The sequence below is a fragment of the Phoca vitulina genome, unplaced genomic scaffold (genome assembly GCF_004348235.1).
Source record: "Phoca vitulina isolate PV1807 unplaced genomic scaffold, GSC_HSeal_1.0 scaffold40, whole genome shotgun sequence".
NCBI lineage: Eukaryota > Metazoa > Chordata > Mammalia > Carnivora > Phocidae > Phoca > Phoca vitulina.
The window spans coordinates 1,761,043-1,787,165 of NW_022589743.1; the positions used below are offsets into that span (position 1 = coordinate 1,761,043).

General features: G+C 54.9%; 1 protein-coding gene across 2 annotated transcripts; it reads left to right on the top strand.

Annotated features, from left to right (window-relative positions):
* Window positions 1-513: 513 nt before the first annotated feature.
* PIP4K2B (phosphatidylinositol-5-phosphate 4-kinase type 2 beta) lies at window positions 514-25,790 on the top strand. 2 transcript variants are annotated; one of them, XM_032428756.1, is made up of 11 exons: window positions 749-812; window positions 1,362-1,461; window positions 9,730-9,827; window positions 12,630-12,726; window positions 15,079-15,231; window positions 16,083-16,229; window positions 17,153-17,191; window positions 17,673-17,786; window positions 20,448-20,706; window positions 21,119-21,222; window positions 21,700-25,790. In XM_032428756.1, the coding sequence occupies exons 3-11, from the start codon at window positions 9,763-9,765 to the stop codon at window positions 21,778-21,780; spliced, it is 1,059 nt and encodes a 352-aa protein (XP_032284647.1). In that variant the 5' UTR covers window positions 749-812; window positions 1,362-1,461; window positions 9,730-9,762; the 3' UTR covers window positions 21,781-25,790. The 2 variants fall into 2 exon arrangements, with proteins under 2 accessions (XP_032284646.1, XP_032284647.1); XM_032428755.1 differs by lacking the exon at window positions 1,362-1,461 and having other exon boundaries at window positions 514-812.
* The last annotated feature ends 333 nt before the right edge of the window (window positions 25,791-26,123 follow it).

Sequence of the window (26,123 nt, forward strand, 5' to 3'; positions counted from 1 at the left end):
GGGGGCGTTCCTTGGTTTTCCCGGCAGAACTTCCTTTTCCCTTTGCTGGGTTCCTCCTCTCTCCCCCGGGGTGGGATGGTACGTCCCACCCTCCTCGCATTCCCGCCCCTCCTCCCCTCCGGAGACTGGGCGCCGCCGCCATCTTGGCACATCAGGTTGAGGGAAAGAGCCAAACCCTGGATTGGCGGGGGGGGGGGGGGCCCAGACAGGGGGACCCTCCCGCGGTAGACGGCGAGCCCTACCCCCAGCCCTCCTCCCCTCTCCGTTCCGGTGCGGGGCTCTGAGGCGTCCCAAGGCCAACCCGGTTCCTGTCAGGCCCGGGGAGGAGGGGCGTGCGGGGCAGCCGCTGCCTCCCCGGGACGGGCGCTACCACCCAGGCGGGGAGAAGAGCGCTTAGTGACGGAGGGGTGCGGAGCGAGCCGGCCGGCTCCCTGGAGCGGGGCGGGGCGGGGCGGGGCGGGGCGTGGGGGGGCGGGGCGTGGGGCGGACGGAACCACCGGGGCGGGGTGGGGAGGTAACGGGACGGGCGCGACCATGGCGCGGTGAGGGAGCGGGGGTGGGGATCGGTCCCGGGGAGGCCTGGGGCCGCTGGCTTGTGCGCCGTCTCGGCCGCCCCCCCTTTCGCCGCCGCCGCCGCCGCCGTCGCCCCGGGCATGTCGTCCAACTGCACCAGCACCACGGCGGTGGCGGTGGCGCCGCTCAGCGCCAGCAAGACCAAGACCAAGAAGAAGCATTTCGTGTGCCAGAAAGTGAAGCTATTCCGGGCCAGCGAGCCGATCCTCAGCGTCCTGATGTGGGGGGTGAACCACACGGTAACCAGCTCCCCCGCGCGCGCCCCTCCGAGCGCCGCCCCGTGCGCTCCCACGCCCCCCCGCAGGCCCGGCCCTCGCCCCGCGGGCCCTGCCGGGGACGCCCGCAGCCCCTCGCCAAGCCACTTGCACGCCCACCCCACCCTTGCACGCAGTCCCGGCCGGGTGTGCACTCCCCGCGCGCCACGCGAGGCCTGGTGTCTCCGACGGTGGTATGCCGTCGCCCCCTCCCTCCCCTCCAGCCCCTCCAGCTTCCAGTGTCTGGCTTGCTCGCTTCGGGCAGTCCCTGGAGGGCAGGGGGAAGGCCTGGGTGCAGCGGAATCGCTTTCATCCCCTCACCCTGTTTGTTGCATGTGTTTCCCCCCTTGTTCCTTCAACCGGCTGCCAGCTCCCTGTCCAGTTGACAGGGCAAGTGCCATTGGCCTGCCTGAATATTCCTCTATTTCTGTTTATTTGGTTGGTGCGACTGCTTAAAGTTTCCCATCCTCCAGACCTCCTCACCCCTGACTATGGAAATTCTCCCTGGGTTTCCTTTTTTTCTCCTTGAACAAGATGTATCAACTGGAGAAGCACAGGCTTCCTTGAACCACAGACACTTTACCAGGGTCTTCCTGGGTTAGGGAGAAGAGAGAATGTAACCATTTGAGAGAAGGTGAGGCCTGGTTATAAGGAAGACTATTCGTAGTAGAAATAATGTGTCTTCCTGCATTCTCCTATGGTGTTCATGTCAAAGACGTTGACTTCTCTTTTATTGGGCTTTCTGTTGTACCATCATGAAGGGTGTGATAGTGGTGGGTGGTTAGGATGAGAGGGCAGTCCCCTGGACACTTGGGGTGCTTTGAGATTGTCCTGTCAGGAAGTTGGAGCCCAGGATTCATGCTTGAGCTGGAGGACTTTGGTTGTGCCCTGTTTGTTTAGGGTCTTTCTTTTTTCTTTTCCAACCACTTGCTCCTTGCCTTCTGACCATTTGCACTGTGAGTCCCTACACCAGGAATGAGCAGAGGAAGTAAAAGGACCTGAAACACCCAACTTCACCAACTACAAGTTTGGAATGAGGAAGATGAAACTGTTGGCTTGGGTTTCCTGTGCATTTCAGTTCTTTAGGCACCCTTACTTTTCAGAGCACTTGAAATTGCCCACAAGATCAAATGATGACAACGGGGCCTGGGGCCAGCAAGACTTTTTGCTTTGCTTTGGTAGAGGAACCTTTGGCTGGAGATTGATGAACCATAGTCTGAGCCAGGGTTCTGGATCTTTACATCTGATACAGAAAAGTGCATGAGTATGGTGAGGTCTTTGTTGGTGTTTTGGTCTTGGGCAGGTTACTGTTTTCAGTAACCTCCCTCAGGTGACGGTCCTGGCCAGGGTAGGGAGTAGTGCTGGTTTAATGCCCAGACCCCTGGAAGCTGCTTGGGGCCTGTAGTCCAGCAGACTTTGTTTCTCCTGCTTCCTGCTGCCTCAGGGGTCATCTGACAACATTGCAAGGGAAACTGGGTCATCAAAATGTGGACCTTGTGTCCCTGCCTGGAAGTCAATCCTTGATTTTGTCCTACAGCCTGCTTCTCACTAGAAAGCATCCTGTCTATATAGAGCATTGGTGGAGGTTCTTAGAGCTCCTACTTGGAATATTGCTGCTAACTACCTTGGGTCCCTTATTTTATACACAAAGACATGGAGGCCCAGCTGGAGGATTAGCTCACCCATGGCCACAGCAGAAGATGCAGCTCATTGTCGGGCACCACGGGCCGTGTTATTCAGTGGTGGTCTCGAATGGCAGGTCTCGCTTTCTGTGCCTCCCGTTCCTTAGTCCGTTTCTCAGCCAAGGGCCAGGATAAGTGGGGATGATGGTCTTGTTAGAGAACCTGAATGCACGCTCAGGTGTGTGTACCTGTGCGTGCCAGCTCCCGGGAGTGTGTGTGATGTTGGGTGTTCTGGTAGGCGGGCAGTGAGTCTGCCCAGATGTGGGCCTATGCATGGTAGATGGATAGGCATCTGTGAGTCTTACTTTCTTGGACTAGGCAGTCACCCTCTTTCTTTGCCAACTTGAAGAAGAGTTTGAGGGCTAGCTGGAAAGGCGTTGACGTTAAGCAAGACCCAGGGTTCTGGGCGTAATGAGCAGGTGCCTCAGGGGACAGGCATTGGCAGCAGTCCCTGGACAGGGCAAGCGGCGCGGCTCAGTTGGCCCCAAGGGTTCCTGCTTCATCGGGGCCTGCGGTAAGGTCTGGTACTTTAGGATCCCCCATCTGGGAAATGGAGGCATGTCCCCAGAAGAAGAGTGGTATAAAATCTTGCAGTTCTCTAGGGGGTCAGGACCACATAGTTCTTGGTGGATTGCTAGCCTTTCTGGGAGGTTGCCTTCCTTCAGAAGCCCACTTGTGCCAGTTTTGGCGATGTGAGGCTTCAGAGATCACATTTCTTTGAATCTTTAGTTTCTCACCCCTTTAGGCATTTAGGGCATGATAGTCTATGGCTGATGGTGGGTGGATATGCCTTTATGGAGAGCAGCAGTCAGTGACTCTCTCCTGAGGTGGTTGATTTACTTCCAGTTGGAAAAAGAGAGGTTTTTGAGCTTGGTGTTGTCACAGGAGCTCCTCTCGGGGACAAGAGATGCAGCCCATGGACTTTGTGGAGAGAGACTGCAGGGAAAAAAGACAGAAGACTTTGGATCTGGGGCACCCGGCTGGCTCAGTCGGTGGAGCATGTGACTCTTGATCTCGGGGTCGTGAGTTTGAGTCCCACGTTGGGTGTAGAGCGTACTTAAACAAATAAAACTTTTTTTTTTTTTTTTAAAGATTTTATTTATTTATTTGAGACAGAGAGAATGAGAGAGAGAGCACACGAGAGGGGGGAGGGTCAGAGGGAGAAGCAGGCTCCCTGCCGAGCAGGGAGCCCGATGCGGGACTCAATCCAGGGACTCCAGGATCATGACCTGAGCCGAAGGCAGTCGCTTAACCAACTGAGCCACCCAGGTGCCCTAAACAAATAAAACTTAAAAAAAAAAGAAGAAGACTTTAGATCTGTCAGGGGAAAACTAGTAAAGAGAGAACACCAGTATTTTAGTGGATGAAATACAGTTTGGAGGTAGAGAAGATTGCCTTGGAGAGGGGCGTGGAGACCAGAGGAGGCAGACCTGGCTTGATGACCTATTGGCCATTTTAGGAACCAGGTATGCGTGAAGCCTCACTCAGGTGATCACAAGGATTAGGAACAGTTGGCGGTAACTATATTTAACCACATAGGAACCTGCTAGACTGCTCTTCAGAGTGACTACACCATTGTACATTTCACCAGCAGGGTGTGGGGGGGTTCCAATTTTTCCACATCCTTGTCAACACTTGCAATTATCTGTCTTTTTTATCATAGCCACCGTGGTGGGTGCGAAGTGTTACGTCATTGTGATTATGATTTGTGTTTCCTTGATAGCTAATGGTGTTGAGTATCTTTTCATGTGCCTATTGGCTATTTATATATTTTCTTCTTTTTAAGATTTTATTTATTTATTTGACAGAGAGAGCGAGAGCATAAGCAGGAGGAAGGGCAGAGGGAGAAGGAGAAGCAGGCTTCCTGCTGAATAGGGAGCCGGACATGGGGCTCAATCCCAGCACTCTGGGATCATGACCTGAGCTGAAGGCAGATGCTCAACTGACTGAGCCACCCAGGCACCTGGGCCATTTATATATTTTCATCAGAGAAATGTCTGTTAAGATCTTTGTCCATTTTTTAAAAACATTTTTGTCCATTTTTAATTGGGTTGTCTTTTCATTATTGAGTTATAAGAGTTCTTTTTTTTTGAGAGGGAGAGAGAGAGAGAGAGCGTGTGAGCATGAGATGGGGGGGTGGAGGGCACAGGGAGAAAGAGAGGGAGAAGGAGAGGGAGAAGCAGACTCCTTGCTGAGCAGGGAGACAGGGAGCTTGATCCCGGGACCCTGAGACATAACCTGAGCTGAAGGCAGACACTTAACAGACTGAGCCACCCAGGTACCCCTTGAATTATGAGAGTTCTTTTTTTTTTTTTTAAGATTTTATTTATTTATTCATAAGAGACAGAGAGAGAGAGGCAGAGGGAGAAGCAGGCTCCCCGCTGAGTGGGGAGCCTGATGCAGGACTCGATTCCAGGACCCTGGGATCATGACCTGAGCCCAAGGCAGACGCTTAACCATCTGAGCCACCCAGCCGCCCAAGAGTTCTTTATATATTTTAGGTACAAGTCCCTTATCAGATATATGATTTGCAAGTATTTTCTCCCATTCTTTGGATTATCATTTACACTTTCTTCATGGTATCTTTTGAAGCTCAGGTTTTTAATTTTGATAAAGTACAATTTATGTATTTTCTTTGCTTGCTTGCACTTTTGGTGTCATTTCTAAGAAGGCTTTGCCTCACACAAGGTCATGAACATTTACTCCTATTTTTTATTCTAAGAAAAACTGTCATAGTTGTTTTTTTTTTTTTAAGATTTTATTTATTTATGGAGAGAGAGAGAGAGAGAGAGAGGACGAGGCGGGGAGGGGCAGAGGGAAAGGGAGAAGCACACTCCCTGCAAGGCAGGGAGCCTGACATGGGGCTCGATCCCAGGACCCTGAGATCATGACCTGAGCCAAAGGCAGATGCTTAACTGACTGACCCACCCAGGTGTCCCCAAACTCTTACAGTTTTAGCTCTTACATTTAGGTCTGTAATCCATTTTGAATTAATTTTTGTGTATGGTGTAAGGAACAGATTCATTCTTAAGTCTGCTCAATTCTCTCCCACACTCCACCCCCATGCTGTCCGTGCATTTTCTTTGCTTAATGCAGACCCAGAACCTCTTTTACCTGCCTTTTTCTCTTGCTCTGTGACTTTACAACTCTTTAGTAAGTATTCCTGGTCTAGTGGGGCCTTTGGATAAATTTGCCCTCGGCCAGGCCTTTCCACCTCACGGAGAACAGGAAGAGAAGAAAAACCATGGTGTGAAAAAGGAGGGATAAACGTAGGAGTGAATTTGTTGGCACCTGTGGCTCTGTTCTTGCCCTCTTCCTCCCTAGTCTGAGGTCTTACTTGGACTTCCTCGGTCTTGGGGTTTTTCACCACCGTGTTTTCTGGTGGCGGCAGGTACCACCTGGTTGTCGGTGCTGGCCATCGACTGCTGTGCCGCCCACAGAACCGCAGGACACGTCAGGAAACCTGCACGCCCTGCCCACGCCTCCTGGGTTCCTAGGAAGGTCACACAGGGAAATAGAGGCTTCTGGAATCAGAGTTCAGCAGACCAGAACTAGTGGCTGAATTTTCATCTCCAGTAGGATCAGCACAGAGTGAATTCTCTGCTCCTAAATTTCTCACTCAGCTTGTGTAGCCTCCTCATTATTTATGCTGATGGCTCCTGGAGTTAATCATGTGGTTAATCCAAAAACCATTTACGTGACGTGAGATACAACAGATTTCCCAAACGAATATGTTGTATTTAGTGTGATACTTGAATGAATATGCATTCCACAAGTGCACTTGTGCTGAAGGGAAGAGGGGTCGGCCCAGGATTGTGCTAGATAGTCGAGGACAGGCACATCTTCCTAGAACATTGCTTTAGTCATGACCTTTCATGCTTCAAAACTTTTTTTATTTAAAGATCTTATTTGTTTGTCAGAGCGAGAGAGAGCACAAGCAGGGGGAGCGGCAGGCAGGGGGAGAAGCAGGCTCCCCACTGAGCAGGGAGCCCGATGCGGGACTCGATCCCAGGACCCTGGGATCATGACCTGAGCCGAAGGCAGACGCTTAATGAATGATCCACCACACCCCGATCCTAGGCCTTTCTGACATGTATTTATTTCTCTTCAGCTTCCTCTGGCAAGCGGCTCTCTGACTCCCACCCCCAGGCAGCACCAGTTTCTTCATCTGTTCCCCCTCCCCTTTATTTATAACTCCATAGCACTCATCAAATTGTATTCTTTGCTGTCTGTTTTCCCAGCTGGACAGAGCCCATGTCTTCTCATTTTTGCATCCCCAGCTCTGGCACTGTCCTGGCATAACAGTAAGGCCCTCAATACACTGGGTAGAAGTAAACTGATTAGGAGTTTGGCAGCACCTGAGCCAGGTCAGGAAAGGCCTTCAATGCCAGGCTAAGGAGGTAAAACTTTACCCTGAGGTTCATCTTAAGTGGGGGTGTAACATGATCTTGTAGATTCTTCCAGTGTCAAGTGCTCTTGGCAATACCAGGAGAGGCACGAGGTGCCCTGTTTCTAGCCTGATGTGTGAGGGCCAGGAGTCTTTGTGACCATATTAACCTCACCCTTCGAGCCTCTGCTGTTCTTGATGTCTCTGTCCCTGTGTTCGCACTACGTGTATACCACTTGACTTTGAGTTTCTCTGTGTCATGGGTTTGTGTCATCTCCCCGATAAGAGAATAAGCCTCTTCCTCTTGTGTGCACAGTGTGCACATCCTCCCGCTCGTGCGCCCCCTCCTCCCTAACATGAAGTACAGCATGTAGTGGATATCTTAGTAAGTGCTTGTTCAATTGAAATTGAATAGAACTCTCTGGGGCTATAAAATTTAGCACAACTAAAAAATTAGTACAGCTAATCCCTACAGTGAATCATCTGCATGGGGCCCAGTGGAAATGAGGGGTGAGCCTACAGAGTTCATATATATGGATTCTCTCAGAAATTTCCTGCTATTGGGTTGTGTAGTCAAGAAGAGAGATGAAGGGAGAACTAAAAACCTGCCAACTTATAACCATTCGAAGTACGCTGAACCAGAAGTTACAGAGAATTAACAAATAGCGCATTCTTGAATAGCTGCCGTTAGAAAAATTCACCCTGGCCCAGCATAGCTGACCCTATCAGGCAAGGGCTTCAGTCTTTCCTAGTCATCCCAGCATTTGGTGCCTTGGTCTTCGCACCAAATCTGGATTTTAGACTAACGCAGAATCAATGAGTAGTACGTCCTAGAACATTCTGGTATAAAACCATGCTCTCTGAGCCAGTGCGGTGTGTTCTTTCTAGTGTGGAGGTGTGAACTAGGCAAGGTGGGATGACACAAGAGCCGTGAACGTCTGAACTTCTTCAACTGTCCGAGCCAAGCAATACATGCCAGGAAAAAGGAAGTGGGACAGCTCCCATGAATTGTTTCTGTTGGCAGGAAGACCAGGAAGTGGAATGGTTTCCTCCATAGGCACGCACTTCACAATCAGGTTCCCTGTGAGCACCCCCTGGATGGGAGTTGGTGTGGCTTTTGTCATGTGGCTGGTAAGCCAGTGGGGGGTATCACAGACCTGGGTGCTGGGGATTTTCAGTGTCCAGTTTGATGAGTTTCAACAAATGTATATTTGGTCACGTAATTATCACCCCAAACAATACATAGAACACTTTGTCACCCCAGAATCATGCCTCTCGTGTCCCTTTACAATCAACTTCCCTCAGCCAACCCAGGCAGCTTCTTACTGGATTGCTCTCACCATAGATTCCTGTTCTAGGATTTCATATAAATGGACTCATGCAGGATATGCTCTGGTGTCTATGCCCGTCAGTTTCTGCCAGCAGTTTGTTGAGTCCCTGCCGCACTGCCAACTTTGCTGCCACCCTGCCGCCCCCCTCCCCAGACATAGACGCGCCTGCATCTGCCTTCATTCCATGGGAGCAAATTAGTTTGTTCACCAATTCTAGGAAAAGTGTGGTTCCCCAGCCCAGATACTGCATTAACTCGAACTTATTCCACCCTCTGACATTTCTACATAAAAAAGGTTTGGAGCATGAAAGGGGCAGCAAATTAAATGCTGTTTCCCCCCATCTATGCTCCTAATGAGTCTCGGTTATTCCCTCACTACCACATGGGCCTCATTGAGATAATAGGATTTGCAAGGAAAGTCTCTGGGAGACATAAGGCTGTGCGTCCCCTCCCCCCTATCCATTAAGGCAGAACCTAGGGTTTCCTCTGTAAATCCTGAATGCATTAGTGGCCACTGGGTTGAGGGTCAAATGTCAAATACTCCACTGTGAAGGGAGAGGACATCTGTGGCTAATTAGACCACTAATTGGCTAAGCTGGGGACAGGGAAGGGCAGGATGCTCGCTCTCAGCTTGGTGCCAATGGGAAGCCAGCCCCGTCAGCCTCCAGCTCCTTGAAGGGGGACGAAAGCCAATGGGAAGGTTTGTTTGCAGTGGGGGCAAGGCACCCTACCCCATCTCGTCCAGTTCAGCCTAAGGCAGGACATGGTTTGAGGAGCTGGCCCTGTTTTAATCAGGAGGGGAAGAGTGAGCCAGTGGCCAGATGCCTACCTCTTCTTCTTGCTTTAAATTTAATTCTTTACTTTGGAGATGAGTTATACACCCACACAAACTCATCCAGCTTTTTTTCCTACCCCAACCCAACATCTTGAGTGACCCACAATTTGTATGAAAATGTTAAAGGCCTCAGGACCCACATAGGTTGTGTGATGTTTATTCATTGATCCACTTATTGCTACATTTGACAAATATTTATATAGTACCTGCCATATGCAAATCATGGGGCCAAGCACTGTGGAGCCTCCAGAGATCAATTAGATGACCTTTGCTTACAAGGATCCACGATCTTGCCTCACTTATAGTCTAGCAAGCTTGTGAGGTTGATAAGCATTAACTACAATGTGAGGGAGGCTGTGTGATGGCCAAAGGATGGATACAGACACTACTTCAGAAATTCCAGAGTGAGAGAGAACATTTATGGTCTAGAGAATCATGGAAAGCTTCATGGAGTAGGTGCTTTTTGAGCTGGAATTTATCAGGTTGGGAGAATTTCAATAGGTGGAGATGAGGTTGGGAACTTCTTGGAAGAGAAGAGCAGAAAGACAAGGAGGGAATCCGCGGACATGCTTTTTTTGGTGAGATGGTGGCATTCGTGTTGTAGCGTCTTGTGTCTCTGAGGCTGGTGGCCTACCGGCCGAGAACCTTACTTTCCCCTTGCTTTGCAGATCAATGAGCTGAGCAATGTCCCTGTGCCTGTCATGCTAATGCCAGATGACTTCAAAGCATACAGCAAGATCAAGGTGGACAATCATCTCTTCAATAAGTAAGTGGCCTCCTGAGTGGGCTCAGGTTTTGTGGGCAGTCCTTTCCCTCAAGGCGGAGAGCTTCTGAAAACTCGCGCATGGCAGTGGTTGGCACCTGGCAGGGTGTGACAGCGACACCTGGATCTCCCAGCTGACAAACTGGCCGGGAAAATGCATTCATTATGTGCCTCTCCCCTTTGTGTCATTCTGTCATCTCCTTTATCTGCCTACCTCCAGGGTCCCTCGGGGCATGTGGCCCGGCTCAGGGTGATTCATCTGGGGCCAGGTTAGGTAGCAGAGAAGCTGCCAGACATGTTCCTGGCCCGGGATGCAGCTCTTCTCTCTCCCGACGGGCATGTGAGCCACAGGCTGAGCGTGGTGCCCAAGGGCGCCACCCGAAGTAATTGCTCCCACTTTTGTTCAGTGTGGCTTCTGGGACTAACGCTGGTGTCTGAAGGGTTGAAGCAGCCGTTTCACCTGGTGCAGGGTGGGGCCTACCCTAAGCCCTTGGGAGGCCTTGCTTTTTCAGCCCACTGTGGGCCGCCCCGGGAAGCGCTTGCTGCCCACATCCTCCTTTCTGCGCTCGCATCCCGGGGCCCCACGGTCCCCGGCACCCCTCCTCCAGCTGGGCTCTGTCGCCCCACCATTACCAGACTGTTAGCCTGGAGGGGAAGCTTGGTTTGAAAATATCCCTTAGTGGCCTCTCTCAGCCACAGTATGTAATAACAACACTTTATTCTAGAAGCCATCTGTCTTCAGAGCTAAGCAGCCACCGTGTAGAAGAAAAACTCCTGTGTTTCTGCTCTGCTCTCACACCGCTACCACATTGCACTTCCCTGGGTTTCCCACACGTGGGGCAGTTCTGTGGGACAGCGGGGTGTCCTGCCAACGCAGCTGACACTGTCTACCTGGACGTAGCATCGGGCCCCGCAGGTTCCGTCCCACGAAGCTGCCCCCCTGCCTTCAGGTGCCAGTCGCAAGTCTAGGTCGTCACCTGTGTTAGTGACCAGCCTGCTGTGGGTCCCACATTCCCACGACCCTCCCCCTTGGGTTTGGTTAATTTGCTAGAGCGGCTCACAGAACTTGGGAAAACAGTTTATTTACTTGCTTACTGGTTTATTATAAAGGATACAACTCAGGAACGACCTGTCCGGGTGCACCACCCTCCCCACACCTGCACCTGTTCAACAGCCTGGAAGCTCCTGAGTCCCACCTTCATTGCAAAGGCATGATTGATGAATCATTGGCAATTGGTGATGGGTTCAATCTCCAGCCCCTCTCCCCTCCCTGCAGGTCAGGGGAGTGGGACTGAACGTTCCAACCCTCTCATCCTGGTTGGTTCCCCTGGCAACCAGCAACCCATCCTTTGAGGCTTTCCAAAAGTCACTTTTTTTTTTTTTTTAAGTAGGCTCCATGCCCAGTGTGGAGTCCAGCGTGGGGCTTGGACTTACGACCTCTGAGATCAAGACCTGAGCTGAGATCAAGAGGTGGATGCTTAACCGACTGAGCCACCCAGGCGCCCCCCCCTTTCCAAAAGTCACCTTATTGACATAAACTCAGATGTGGTTGAAAGGGGCTTGTTATGAATAAAAAAAAAAGACATATTTATTGCTCTTATGATTTCAGAAATTCCAAGGGTTTTAGTTGCTCTGTGCCTGAAACAGGAACAAAGACCAAATATGTCACAATATCACACCCCCTAAGGAGGGAGAAGCAGCCCTTGGCCCTGTGGCAGGCAAGGAGGTGGCTCTGTCCCAGGGCTCAGGGCTCTGGAAGGGGGCATCGCACCACTGCCTATTTCAGGGTCCATGGCTGGTAAAGTTCCACCACCTTGACATCTTGGCCTAAAGCAGAGCATCCAATCTCTTCTTTTATCTTTCTTTATTCCTTTTGTCCTTTCAATAACTGTTGATGTGCTGATTGTTAGACTGTGGTGCCTTTTACTAGAAGAAGGGGACAGGAGGCAGAGGCGGCCCCTGGAGAAGCCACTGCTGTTTATTTCCTCGAAGTGTGTCATCCTGGAGTGTAGTCAGGGGCACGGATTTCTCAAAGGGAGTTCCCAAGCAAGGGGACCATTGTAAAGATGGAGGATGTGGAGATGGCCTCCCTTCACGGCGACTCTGTCCCCTCCTGGGAGTCTGTGGCTTATCGACCAGGGAGTGGGGAGGGTGGAGATTGGTACTAGCAGCCCACAGACAAGGCTTCCCGAAAAGATGGGATCCCGGTCAGCTGACGGAGGACCTCTTCAATCCAAAGCACCCTCGTCCTCCATCCCCGGGGGAAGCCCAGGGCTTCCCGGATGTGGCCATCTTCAGGACGTGTTGGTAGAAGCGTCCTCAGAGGAGAGGGTGCCTTGGTTGAGAAAGGCCGCTCCTTTTAGCTGTCAGCCTGCTGGCCGCCTCACACCAACCATGCACACGCAGTCACTCCCGTGTGCAAGCACAGCCCTTGTGCAGTGCGGCCGACGCCCCGGCTCGCTTCTCGGCACGTGAGGCTTTCCCCTTTCGTGTAAATTTTGTCAAAAGAGAACATACACTCAGAAAAAGTACACAAATCGTAAAGATACAGCTCGACTCATTTTTACAAGGTGAACACGGCGATGTAAAGTTTTAAAACTCTTACACGCTCAGCATCACCAGGAGTGTTTGTTAAATACTCCAGACTCCTCTCCAGAATTCCTGGGGCCTAGAAACCTACATTCTGAGCGCCGCAGATTGTTCAGGTCCCGGTGACCTGTGGCCCAAACCCAGGGAAGTTCTGATGAAGAATTAGACAGATGGGCAAGGAAGGGCTCACGAAGACATTTCTCTGCTTTGCCCTAGGGAGAACCTCCCCAGCCGCTTCAAGTTTAAGGAGTACTGCCCCATGGTGTTCCGGAATCTCCGGGAGAGGTTTGGGATTGATGATCAGGATTACCAGGTACGGGGTGTCTTTGCAGAGTAGGAGGGGTCAGGGAGTGGAGTGGGGTTAGGAGGCCACAGGAGACATTGAGAGGAAGGTCTCCCGTTCTCGAGCTCTGTCTTCCTGTCCTGTCCTGCTCCAGCCGGGTGGTCTCTCCCAGGGTGCCAGCAGGCTCCTGGAGCTCGGGGCCCTAGAAGTGCTAAGTGCTTCTGAAGCCGCAGGCAGACTCAGGCTCCTCTCCCTGGGAGGGAGAGGGGCTGCCGAAGCTGCTTCATCTCAGTCTGACATTCCCAGTCTAGGCCCAAGAACTCGTCTCCTCCGTAGTTTGACTTAAAAGAGCGAGTTGTTGCCAGCGGGTGATGAGGCCTCTTAAAGCAGGTAAGACAGAGTAGAAAAGGAAGACTTGGAGGGTAGTGTAACCTTGGCATGTATGCGCGCCGCCGCCTCCATGGTCCAGCCTGCTGCGGGAAGGGGGCCGGCATGGCCGGCGACTGCCCCCTCCCAGGGCTGGTAATGCTGCCTGTGGCCCAGTCTCAGGGACATCACAGTCTGACTCCTAGTCTGTGGTTTCTCTTACTGCTCCACCTAGCACCTTCCGCGGACCTTCTGCCCCTGGCAGACAGCCTGCTGGTGACGGTGGGAGAATTTTCCACTTCAGTTTGCTAGCAGTAAGAAATACAGCTGACTTGCGTTTGTCTGGGGGGGAAAAGGAGCGTACAGCCTGGTGAAATCTAAAATGGATGTCCAAATCTTTTAAAATACCGTAACCCCTCCAGGCCGGGTCCTAGTAAGCCTTTCATGGAGTAGTTCCTGAGGAGCAGGATGCACCTGGGTGAGGCCCCTCTCCTCTCCTGTCCACTCTGGAGGGCGGCCTGCAAAGATGCCATCCCCAGGAGGAGGGCGCAGGGATGCCGGAGGAGGAGATGCCAGGGACGGAAGGCTCCAGAACGGCTGTGCCTGAGAGGTACTGGGAGGTGCCTCCAGCCCCCTCTGTTAGGACCAAACCCTGAGCTAAATCAGGATCTGATTGGAGCTGGAGGTTTTCTAAAAACTTGCCACTGCTGCAGCCCCAGATTGCTCGGACACCTTCCTTCCGCTGTGGCTCCTTCCCTTCCCCTCGGCGCTCTAACCACATCCTCTCCATGTCTGCATTTTTTCTCTCATAACCTTGTGGGCAAGTGATTGTGCTCACGACGTGTGGTGTTCAGGGAGGGGACTAACCGTGTAGAGGGTCAGAGCACACTGCCTGGAAACGAGGCAGGGATGGGAGCGTGGGGCCTGCTCGTCTTCCCGGAAGGAGAACCAGGCTGGGGGAATGAGGCCCTCCGCTGTGGAGCCTACTCAACATTTCTGGATTGGGGGCACCTTGTTTTGGGGGTGCCCTTTTAATTTAGAGAGCACTCACCACTTCAGACTTGAGTCTTCCCCGTGAAGGTGGTGCGCTGTCCTTCCCCCAGGGTCTCGTGAGGAGGCACTGGGTGAGGGCAGAGCATCGAATCCTAGATAACAGCCGAGGAAGGGGCTTGGAAAGGAGGCATTTCTGCGAGCAGACCCCCACATGTGTCTGCTTGGGAACAGGGACAGCTGGGGCCTCCTCTCTGCCTTGCCTTTCAAAGGTCTTCTCCCGGTGTCTGCTTGGTGAACACATCCCTTTGGTTGACTCACACCTCCCCCTCCACCCCCTCTAGAGGCTTCTACTGCTCTCTGATCCTAATGGGAATGGGGCCTCGAGGAGGAGCAGTGGCAGAGCCAGAAAAGCTCCCCAGAACTGCCTCATAGCTCTGCACAGACAAGCAGGAGTTTGAGGTGAGGGGAGAGGGGCTGGGCAGAGAGGCGAGGAACCCCTGCCTGCTGTGGGAAGGGTTTTCCAGCACCGGGGTATGTCCAGGGAAAAGAGATGATTGTCCATTGCTGCTTTATGCTGGACTTCTTGAATATTCCCTAGGCTTTGTCTTTGTCACCCCAGGAAACTGGGAAAAGCATCTTGGACTGCCTCCTTGTGTTCCAGGTCAGGAAATTCAGGAGTGGAGAAGTGAAATGGCTCACCCAAGGTCAGGTTACCTGTGGGCATCAGGTCAGGGCCCAGCCCTAATGTCTGAGGCAGGGATTTCGTGGACAGGGTAGTTCTCAGGGGTCAGAAGGAGAGGAAATGTTGTGCAGCTGGCCCGCTGCCCCTCCGGTCAGGGATTAGGAGCAGGTGGTCAGTAGCAACTCTCGTCACTCTCCAGGAAGACCTGCGGGAGAGAAGTGAACTTCCCGTGACACCAGGGGTGGGTCAGGTTCCGCCTGTCCCAGCGTGATTGGCCCAAGTAAAGGTCAGAGCCCTTGTTCCTCTCCCAAGACCAGCCTGCTTTTGTGTTGGTCCCTCAGAACTCAGTGACGCGCAGCGCCCCCATCAACAGCGACAGCCAGGGCCGCTGTGGCACGCGCTTCCTCACCACCTACGACCGGCGCTTTGTCATCAAGACCGTGTCAAGTGAGGATGTGGCCGAGATGCACAACATCTTAAAGAAATACCACCAGGTATGGTGAGTCCCGAGCCTGGGCGGTAGAGGACGGGTGGCCGGAGGGAGGAGAGAGCCCCTGGGCGGCTTCCTGGGGAGGGATGGGTCCTGTCGCAGCGGCCCCCGCCTCCCGAGAGCCGAGCACTTGGCCTTCCCCGGGGCCGGGTGCGGAGCTCAAATGCCCGTTGCAAAAAGGGAAAAAGGAGAAATGAAGGCCTGTTGCCCACTCAGTCCCCGTGGAACAGCTGTTTCTTGTCAGATCGGGAAGTTGCCCCCTCTGGCACCTGCCGCATTTCTTCCAGAAGAGGTCCCGTGGTCTGGGCAGGGTCGCTTCCTTTCCCGTCCGGGCTCTCCGCGGCCTGGGGACGCCGTCCCGGAGGGAAGCAGGGAGTGCGGTAGCGGCGTCCGAGCGCCGGGCCTAGTGCCTGGGCCTTCAGGGAACGCTGCCTTCTCTCTGGGGCACCGGGAGTGGTGAAAGGGACTTCTGGTCTCTGGGGCTAGCGGAACCCCTGGGGTGCCGCCTGGCTAAGAACTCCTGGCAAGGAGGGAGCCGCTCTTTTTCCCTACGACCCGCTCGCAGGCCTGCCTCAGTGATTCTGTTTCAGACGGCAGTTTCAGGGGCGGCCCAGTAACACGAGACCAACGGGGCCCTGCCCGGCCCGCCCGGCCTCTCCCTCTGCCCGGCCGGCTGGGGGTGGGGGGTGGGCCATGGCCTCTCTAAGTCCGAGGAAGCCCCATGACTTCACAGGACCATCTGGCCTGGAGGCTCGACTCCCCGGGAGCGTTTGAGCCTGGGGGGGGGGGCTCCCCCGGCCGTCCTGGCGTCTTCATCCGTTCCTCAGCCGCCCGTCCTTCCTCCCTTGGCTCTAGTTCATAGTGGAGTGTCACGGCAGCACCCTTTTGCCGCAGTTCCTGGGCATGTACCGCTTGACCGTGGACGGCGTCGAGACCTACATGGTGGTCACCAGGAATGTGTTCAGCCACCGGCTCACTGTCCACCGCAAGTACGACCTCAAGGTAAAGGGCTCTGCGGCCCGCAGTTCTGGGGCTGCCCTCCCTCAGGCCCCACACGACGGGAAGCCCCCGGGGCGTAGGTTTCCTCACAGTCAGGACTCTGGAGTTGACGTGCCTAATTCCTCTGGGTCACAGGCTGTTGGAAGTCCAGGTGACAGGGACGAGAGGTTACTTAATGTGCTGTATTTGTGTCAGCATCGGTGTTCTTCAGCTCCCGTTGGGGGCATGTGCGCTCCGGGGCGGCCGTCTGATGCACGCACTCTGCCATCTGTCCAGGACACACACATTTCTAGACCCAGAAAGGAGCACGCTTGTGCCTGGGAGCCACAGTGCTCCGCTGTTCTCGAAGCCGGCTTCCTGACTCGTCACCTCAGCCCTGTCTGTCCCCGCTGCAGCCGCAGTGCTGCCCTTTCCATTCCCGCCCGGTCCCCAGCACCTCTCTCGGCCGCCCGGCCTCTTCCCTCCCTGCTCTTTTGTCCATCTCCGCCTTCCGTCACCCGGTGACTTCCTGCCCGGCTCGGGTGTCACTTCCGGCAGGAAGCCGGCCTGGACTGCTGCCCCTGTGCCACCTGCTCTCAGCGTGTCCTCCTCCCGTGTCCCACCTGGCACCGGTGTAATTAACGGGTTAGCTAATCATGTCACCGCTTGTTAGAGCCTGTCTCCCCTCTTGGGAGGCAAGTCCCCTCAGGGCAGGGACTGAGCCTTGGTACGGCCCTGTTGGCTGAGCGCGAGCCTCGTGTCTACCCAGAGCTCTGTCAGTGTCCGTGACAGAGGGCGTGAGCAAGTTGCTGCCTCCTGGCCCCTCGAGGGTTCTAACCAGCCTCCCTCAGCGCACCTGCTGCCTCTCCCCAGAGACGGGTGCATGTTCTCTCGCTCAGCGGACTCTGCCTCAGCTGGACCTCCCCTGACGGCTCCTATCCTTGCAGGGCTCTACTGTCGCCAGAGAAGCCAGTGATAAGGAGAAGGTATGCGGGGACCCGGACTGATGGACTGTGGCCTGGGCCGCTTGGAGTCACCTTCTGTCGGTCGGCCTGGCCCTTCCTCCGCCACAGCCCCTACCTGGTTCCCACTTACGCCTCTGTCGGGCTGTGTCACTGAGCACCCGCCTGGCCTCGGCCGCGCTCTCCGCCTTGCCGGCTGCCCACAGTCCTGCAGGGTTGGCGACTTCTGTCCATGGGCCAGCCTCAGTCGGGCCGTGGCTGCCTGAGCCCCGAGGTAGTCCAGGCTCGGCAGGAAGACACGCTTTGGTCTGTCCTCCCTGGCTGACGTAAGCCTCACAGTCACCATCCCTGCCTCCCGAGGCTGGGACTGCAGCCTCCTGCGCTGAGCCTGGTGATTTGACAGGTCGACCCTCTGTGCTCTAAGGACCCTTCCCCTTTTTGTGCCGTCGCCTCTTGGGGTGAATGTATTGGGCCACCCAGCCTAACACTGCTGTTGCTCTCCCAGGCCAAGGACTTGCCAACATTCAAAGACAACGACTTCCTCAATGAAGGGCAGAAGCTGCATGTGGGAGAGGAGAGTAAAAAGAACTTCCTGGAAAAACTGAAGCGGGACGTAGAGGTACTTACTAACCCTCATTTTCACCTTGGTTGAGGAGGGCCCCCTCTTGTCCTCAGAGCAGGAGCCTCTTTTTTTTTTTTTTAAAGATTTTATTTATTTATTTGACAGAGAGAGACACAGTGAGAGAGGGAACACAAGCAGGGGGAGTGGGAGAGGGAGAAGCAGGCTTCCCGCTGAGCAGGGAGCCCGATGCGGGGCTCGATCCCAGGACCCTGGGATCATGACCTGAGCCGAAGGCAGACGCTTAATGACTGAGCCACCCAGGCGCCCCAGGAGCCTCTTTAACCTTAAGAAAAATTGAATTCACTGGGCTCCTGGCTGGCTCAGTCATTGGGTGTCTGCCTTCGGCTCGGGTCATGGTCCCGGGGTCCTGGGATTGAGCCCTGCATCGGGCTCCCTGCTCTATGGGGAGTCTGCTTCTCCCTCTCCAGCTCCCAGTGCTTGTGTTCCCTTTCTCGCTGTCTCTCTCTGTCGAACAGATAAATAAGATCTTTAAAAAAAAAAAAAGAAAGAAACAGAACCAATAGATGGTGCCGATGGATGGATGGATGGATGGGTCAGTAGTTAGACAGACAGCCAGGTGTTTAGTATAAGGAATTGGCCTCCACAGTTATGGAGGCTGATGTTCCCAAGAGCTGCAGTCGGCGTGCTAGAGAGACCCAGGAGAGCAGATGATACAGTTTCAGTCTGGAGGCCAATGGGCTCAAGACCTAGGAAGGGCCAATGTTTAGTCCATGTCTGAAGGCAGGAAGAAACTGATGTTCCGGGGTGTCTGGGTGGCCCAGTCGTTGAGCGTCTGCCTTCGGCTCAGGTCATGATCCCAGGGTTCTGGGATCAAGCCCCGCATCGGGCTCCCTGCTCTGCAGGAAGCCTGCTTCTCCCTCTCCCACTCCCCCTGCTTGTGTTCCCTCTCTCGCTGTCTCTCTCTCTGTCAAATAAATAAATAAAATCTTAAAAAAAAAAAGAAAAGAAACTAATGTTCCAGCTCAGAGGGACTCGGGCAGGAGGAGTCCCTTCTACTCACAGGAGGGTCACCCTTTTTGTTCTGTGCAAGCCTTCAACTGATTGGATGAGGCCCACCCACATTAGGGAGAGCAGTCTGCTTTACTCATTTTGCTAATTCGCATGTTAATCTCATCTACAAACACCTTCACAGATGCACCCAGAATAATATCTGACCAAATGTCCGGGCACCAAAAATTGACCATTGCACTTGGGTCGATTCACTGTGAATAATGTGGCTATGTGCGTGGGTTTTACGAACGGCTTTCCTTCCTAGGAAGCTTTTCCTTCATCACCGCCTGCTCCGTCTGTGCCTTCATTCTGCCTCAGTTTGCCCAGAGTCCTTCTCCTTCCTGTCCTCCCTTTCTCCCTACTCTCCTGAGAGGAAGTTAAGGCAGTTTGCACATTTCGTTTGTTTTCACTTGCCTGTTGCTCTCTCAGTGTTCTCGGGTGGATAGCAGTGGGGGTGGGTCATGGATTCTCTCTTCTGGGACCTCGGCCCCCTCCCCTTGGACCTTGGGAAGGGCTCGTCCAGAGGTGCTTGGTGTGGTGCCCCCCACCTTTCTCTCTAGAGCAGAGGCTGCTGATCGTCTGTCATCAGGGCTTCTTGTGCGTTTAGAAGCCCAGGAGCCTGTGTGTGGGGCCGCTGTGGTCACGGCGCTGCGCCGGGCGGTGTCCCGGTGACCACGGCAGAGCCCGGCAGGTGCCGCGCGGCCGCTTCCCTCAGGGTTTGCGCCGGCGACTGCGGCCTCGGCGTTCGCGGAGCTGGCGTTCCAGCCGGCCGGCTCCGTCTGTGTCAGCCCCTTCCTGTCGTCCTTCAAGTCACGGAGTCCGAGCCCAGGAGACCTGAGCCACTGTCCTGCGCGCGACGCTCGTGCAGGTGCCAGCCCCGCGCCGCAGCCGTGTCGGACCTCCGGGAAGACGCTCGAGTGGCGCTTGGCTCTGTCTTAGGGGCTCGTCCCTTTTCTTTCTCTTCGTCTCCCCGTTCTTATCCCGCCCACTGCAGAAGCCGAGTCACGCGGTGTTCCGGGCGGCGCGGCCGTCGGTGACAAGTATGTGTTAGCTCGCAGCCCAGCACGTGGACACACACACACACACACACACACACACCCCGGAACCACCGGCCGCCTACTTCCTCTAACGACCTCTCACGTGTTCTGTTCTATTTCATAGTATTTCATAATTAAAAAAATCCTGGCCCCAGCCTACTGACAGACCTCGGGCCCCTGATGGGTGAGATGTGTGGCCCGAAGGACGCGCCGCAGCGCACGGCGGCGTCCCGCTCCTCACCCCGACTCGCCGCAGCCTCTCTTGATCCCAGACCGAATGGGCCTCTTCCCTCGGGGCTCCTTCTGCCTTTCCTCCCACAGCTTCTGCCTGCCTGACCGCTCCTCATCCGCAGGCTGCCTCAACCGCTGTCCCCAGGGAGGCCCCCCGCCCCGCCGCCCTGGGCTCCCACGGCTCCCTGCCCTCGGGAATGGCTGTCCTCCCCGCAGGACACTGAGCTCACTGAAGGCAGAGCCTCGATGGCTTGTTCTCGCCCGTGTTTGAGAATCGGAGAATGGCCTTAAAGGGAGTGCCTTTTCTCCCCTTTCCAGATGCCCCCGGGGATGCCCCGTGTAACCTCTTCCTCCATCTCTCCTTCCCCACCTGCCCTAGTTCCTGGCCCAGCTGAAGATCATGGACTACAGCCTGCTGGTGGGCATCCACGACGTGGACCGGGCGGAGCAGGAGGAGATGGAGGTGGAGGAGCGGGCCGAGGACGAGGAGTGCGAGAACGACGGGCTGGGGGGCAACCTGCTCTGCTCCTACGGCACGCCTCCCGACAGCCCGGGCAACCTCCTCAGCTTCCCCCGCTTCTTTGGCCCCGGGGAGTTCGACCCCTCTGTTGACGTCTATGCCATGAAAAGCCATGAAAGTAAGTAGGAGCCCATGTCTGCCCTGCCCACCCCTGGCCCCCGTGCGACCCCCTCAGGCCCATGGTTTAGGTGTCTGGACCCCCACCTCATTCACTGCTGACTTTGGCCTTCTCCTGCCTGCGGGCTCTCCTCCCGATCTGCCGCCAGGAACTCTGCTTCTGGGGCCCTGCGGTCCTTCTCTGTCAGGCTGTCCTTCCCCTCTCTGCTTGTCCTGGAAGCCGGAGGCTTGGCTCGGCCCCGGTTCATGGTTCTAAACCCTGAGAAAGACTGTCCACAAACAAGAGAAGAGCTCTGGAGGCTTCTGAGAAGGGCCCATTAGCATTCCTTTCCTCAGGGCCATGATGCCAGGGGTGGGTCTGGGCCTCAGGTCTGCAGGGTTCCTGCCCTCCTCCTCCCCTGCGCCCCTCCCAGGTGCCCCCAAGAAGGAGGTCTATTTCATGGCCATCATCGATATCCTCACGCCGTACGACGCGAAGAAGAAAGCTGCCCATGCTGCCAAGACGGTGAAGCACGGGGTGAGTCCTCCCTGCCGCTCCCAGACGCCCCCGCCCCCCCCCGCTCTCCCTGCTCGGCGATTTCCCCCTGCTCTGCTGGCTCCTTTCCCCAGGGCCCCTGGGCGTGACCACAGGTGACAGCTTGGTTTACCTGCCCACGCTCCTCCCCAGAGAACCCTCTTCCCCTTGGACTTGAAGCTCCTGTCTCCACACAGGGAGCCCGCCCAGAGATCCCGCGTCTCTCTCCCGCCTCCCCACCACCTTGCTGCTCCTTCAGGGGGCGCAGGCTCGGGGTTGGGAATCCGAGGAGTGAGGCCAGAGCCACTCTGAGACGGAACCGCTCCTCCAGGCGGCCTGGCCAGCCTGAGGGGTAGCCTTGCTCTCCTGCGCCGAGCCGGAGGCTCCTGAATCCCCAGGCTCCTCCCAGCTGGAGCCTCCCAGTAGCCACCCCGTTAGGGCCAGGAGCTTGACCTGAGCCTTGGCCTGTGTGTGTTCCAGGCAGGGGCCGAGATCTCGACTGTGAACCCTGAGCAGTACTCCAAACGCTTCAACGAGTTCATGTCCAACATCCTGACGTAGTTACCTTCTACCTTCAGCCAGAGCCAGAGAGCCGGATGTGGGGTCGGGGTCGGAAAAGGGAGAGGGTGTATTTGGGCTGGATGGGAGGGTGGGGAGCAGAGTGGGGAGGGTGGGGAGCAGAGGGGAGGGCTTTGGTGAGGAGCCGGCAGCCCAGGATGGAGAGACTAGCTGCGGGGGAGGGGAGGTGCTGCGTGCTCACGTACTCACAAGGTGCACCTCACCTTCCGCTCACCCTGGATTTGCCCCCCATTTGACCCAGGTTGAAAAGGGGTTTCCTTTTTGTTCCCTTGTAACTTTTTACAATACCTTGGGGCTAGAGAGGACTTTGTAGGTTTATGTGGGTTTCGTTTCTGCAATCTCATCGCTCCAGGTTTGCTATTTATAATGAAGTATGTCATCACCCCATCACCCTCCCCATCCCTGCCCTGCTCTGAGCTCCCTTTAAAGAGGCCCCCCATGGACCCGGCTGAGGGTCCAAGCACTCTGACACCAGAGGAGAGGAAGTGAGACACGTCAGCCCTGCTGCACTGGGTCTTGTCTGGATTAACTTTTTAATTTTATGGAGTACTGTGTACAACTTCCTCCACCTTTTCGCCTCGGATCCAAGTGAAATGTTACCGGATTCCTCCATGTAAATGCTCTCCTCCCGAAGGAACGCTCCAGATCAACATCAGGCATCTTGGATGAGGAGAGATCTCCCAGGGGCGTGAGTTCATCCTCATGGGCTGGTTGGGGGTGGGGGTCGCGGCTGGGCACTCGGACAGCTGGTCCTCACAGAACCCCCTGGACATCACCCATGCCCCTGGCCCCTGGCCTTGTCACGTCCTGTCTATAAAGCCTGCCTCCCGCTGGGTCAAGAGGAACTAGGAAGCATCTTTACGGATAGCAGGACCCCCAGACGCTGCGGGGTGTCAAATGAGGCCTTGTGCCCTCCATCCATTTACTTCCTCTGACCTTGGCCCAGGTGGCCGCCCTTGTACTGGAGCTTTTCGCTGGGGCCCATCTCCACACGCCTGGGGCGCTCCTTGCAGAGATATGTCTTCAAGCGCCAGGGCCACCGTGCAGATGATCTGATGCCCTGTGCCTGCGGTCTGTCCCCTGGACGGTCGTGGCCAGCAGGGTGTGCGCCCCCCCCCCCACCTTGGAGGGTGGCACCCAAGCCTGAGGTTGCTTCAGAGTCACTTGAGGAGGGGACCCAGGAAATGCAGCTTGGAGGCTTGATGTCGGGGATCGACCTGGCCCCGCCTTTGGGACTGTTTTCCTTGATGCCCCTGTCTCGACCTTTAGCAGACCTGCCACCCCCGGGCTTCCCCAGGAGTGGCATCCTGCAGCTTTCTTCAGGGCCTCCGCCCAGCTGCTGAGCGACCCAGTTCTCGGAACTGAGCCCCGTGCCCTCCTGTGACACCGTCAGAGCAGTCTGGTCTGGCTAGGAAGGACACAGCCCTGTGTCGGGGGAGGTTCATTCCTGCATCTTCTCACCCCCTCACCGGGAACTGGGGATTTAGGATGAGATATGGTAAAACTTGTAGATAACCCCACAGATGCGAAGGAAGTTTGTAGAAACATTGGAATGAATGGATTGGTTTCCTGTGGCTCCCGCCAAGCCTGGCCGAGCTCAGCTTCTGAAGCAGGAACCAGCACCATCTCCGGGCCCTACCCGCAGCTTTTAGGTCAGAGAGGAACGGAGGCAGCATTCTTGGACCCCGCGGGGGCTGCTGGAGCCGTTCTGGAAGAGGCAAACAGGTCAAACGACCGCCCTGGCTCCGGAAAGGGGTCGCAGGTAGCTCTGAACCGCAGCGGCAAGACCACCAAGTGACTTGGGGAAGAACTTGGAACCAAGCGGCTCATGGAGAAAATCGATCTGACTTAGGAAGGGATTACGTAGGAATAATGTTTGGACTTGATTTCCCCACCTCCTAATCAAGAATGAAAATTTAGATCTGCCCCTCGAGAGGCCCAGCATCTTCCGAGCTTGGCGGGCTGTGCTCCCGCCGCCGCCCGAGCCTTGGGCTCCCGCCGGCTTCCTGCATTTGGTCCGCTGATCATGTTGCCATCGTGTGTATGAAAAGTGTCACATAATCCATCAGTTAAAGATGAGCTGCCAGGTATCTAACTTCTTTAACATTGAGTTTTTGTGTTTTTATGGGTTTTTTTTTTTTTTTTTGGTATATTGTTTACATTTTGAGAGTAGCATTCTGTTTCAAATGTTCTTTTTGTTTTTCTGACAGTATTGTTTGGGTCAAAACATTTGAACTGTGGTTGGATGGATTTTAGATTTTTTTTTAAAAGGTCCTTCTCTGTGCTATCTTCAAAACCTTGGGTTTAGCCCTCTAGTTCCTTTGGCATTCGAATGTTCAAAAGCTGTTTATCTTGGTTTATACCAGTTTTCTTTCTCTTTTTGTAATGATGCAGGTATATTTGGTTTGTGGTCTGAATGTGGAGAAAGTGAACTGACCCCCCCAGCTCATGTCTGCCCCCATTCCTTTCTCCGAGCCCCACCGTTCCCTCTCTGGGTTGTAGAAGGCGTCCAAGGGCAAGGGACTAGCCTCAGCCTCCCTCTCTGGAGCCGGGGAGAAAAGCTCCAACAGTCTCACAGCATCCCAGAATAATTCGGGGTCTCCCAAGAACAAGGGTGTAAGAATAGGACATGACTGACGGGGTGAAGCCTGGAGGGGGAAGCCTGTGCAAGATTCCTCGCCCTTCCCCGCCTCAACCGCCTCGCCAGTCGCAGCTTCTCCCGTCCTGAAGCCTGTGGCTGAGAAACCAGTCTCCCGGGCCTCGCAGCCCAAGCGAGGGTTCTCCGAGAACGCCACTGAGACCACTAGAGGAAGGCCTCTGGCCCTTGTTCCTTTGAATGAACCACGGAGTGTGCCCCCCAGTGCGGGCTCCTTCCCCATGCCCTGCGGTGTGGGGGCCCCGGGCAGAAGCCAGCAGTTCCGGGAGCGGACTGAGCCGGTGCTCCCCCTCTCCTTACCTAGCTCAGGGGTTACTGGTCTGGGGCAGGTGCCGCGAGTCGCCCCTGTGGCTGGTCTCAGTGGCACCCCCCTAAGTTCCCACCACAGGCAGCTCTTCCTCTCCTCTCCCTCCCTCTTCCTCGTTTCTCTTGCCTGTGCTTTAGGCCTCAAACAGGTCCCCTGGTCGTGCTCAGGGCTGGGGACTACAGACTCCTGCCCTAACGTCCGCCAGGACCTGCCCTGGGGAGGTGGACCAAAGACCCGGGACTTTTCTCAGCAGCCAATCCCACCCCCCAGTTGTCTTACCAGTTCAAGTGGGGAGGGAAGAAATTTCGGCACTCCCTGGCATTTGAGCTACTCAAGTGTCGGGGGCCAGAAGGGACTGTGTGTTTAACAGCTCTGACTTTAGAACTTACAGCTCTGGCCTTAGAACTGTGGCTCCCCCAAGTCTAGGGACCTCACTTCTTTCTGGCAGAAATGGCGGTGGGAGGGTCCAGCCTGAGCACAGGAATCCCAGGGAAAACCCAGTTGGACCACTGCCCCCAAATCTACCAGCCATCTGCAGGGGGCAGGGACATGGCCCACCTTCCCTCGGAGACGTGCCACGTACGACGAGCACCTCTAACGGGAAGAGGAGACTCAGCTGTCCCCAGTGGGTTGTGCTGAGATCCTTGGGAGGCTGGGGAGGAAACTTCCAGGGACCCCCTCCCCTGCTCAGAGCTGTTTTGTGAGTTGTGAACCAGCAGCCTTTGGGGGGGGGGCCCGAGCTGCTCGGCACACCCGGACATCAGGTCAGATCATTGTCATCAAAAAATGTGAATGAAGCTTAGATTCACCTCGTGGGGTAGTGGGACACACTGGCACCCGTCATACGGACGTGACTTCTCGGTTTCTCACTGCGACCTCCATTTTTTTAAATAGGAATTTTCAACCCCTTGTGCTTGTCTAATGTCTGCTCAGAACAGTTCGAGACCCTGTTACTGTTTTAAAATGCATGCATGTTAAGATGAATCTCCAACCCAAGGAACAAATAAAACTCAAAAAGCTTTGTGTACACATCTGTCATGTATGAGTCCTTTGGAAATGAGCCTTTATTTTTTCCAGAATTAAAAGGTTTGGGTCCCAGTTTCAAAGGTTGCTTGGACAAAATCCCTGTGTGACTTGAGTTTGGAGAAAGAATATAGGCTAGGACTTTGGCCGCCGACTTTCCTTCTGCGCACACCGAGAAATGGACAAACCACCGGCCCTCACTTCTCCAGCTGTGTAAGACCGACACCGGCGGGGGGCGGGGCAAACACCTACCACACCTGTCCCTGCTCTCCCTTCACTAGCTACGTGGTCACCTCGTGCATCTCATGTTCTCCATGTAGACTCTCAGCTTAAAATCTA

Excerpts from the sequence above, each read along its gene's own strand:
- PIP4K2B (XM_032428755.1), top strand. The coding sequence starts at position 654 with ATGTCGTCCAACTGCACCAGCACCACGGCGGTGGCGGTGGCGCCGCTC. Across the intron at positions 12,727-15,078 it reads TTGATGATCAGGATTACCAG|AACTCAGTGACGCGCAGCGC; the intron begins GTACGGGGTGTC and ends TTGGTCCCTCAG. Across the intron at positions 21,223-21,699 it reads CCAAGACGGTGAAGCACGGG|GCAGGGGCCGAGATCTCGAC; the intron begins GTGAGTCCTCCC and ends TGTGTGTTCCAG.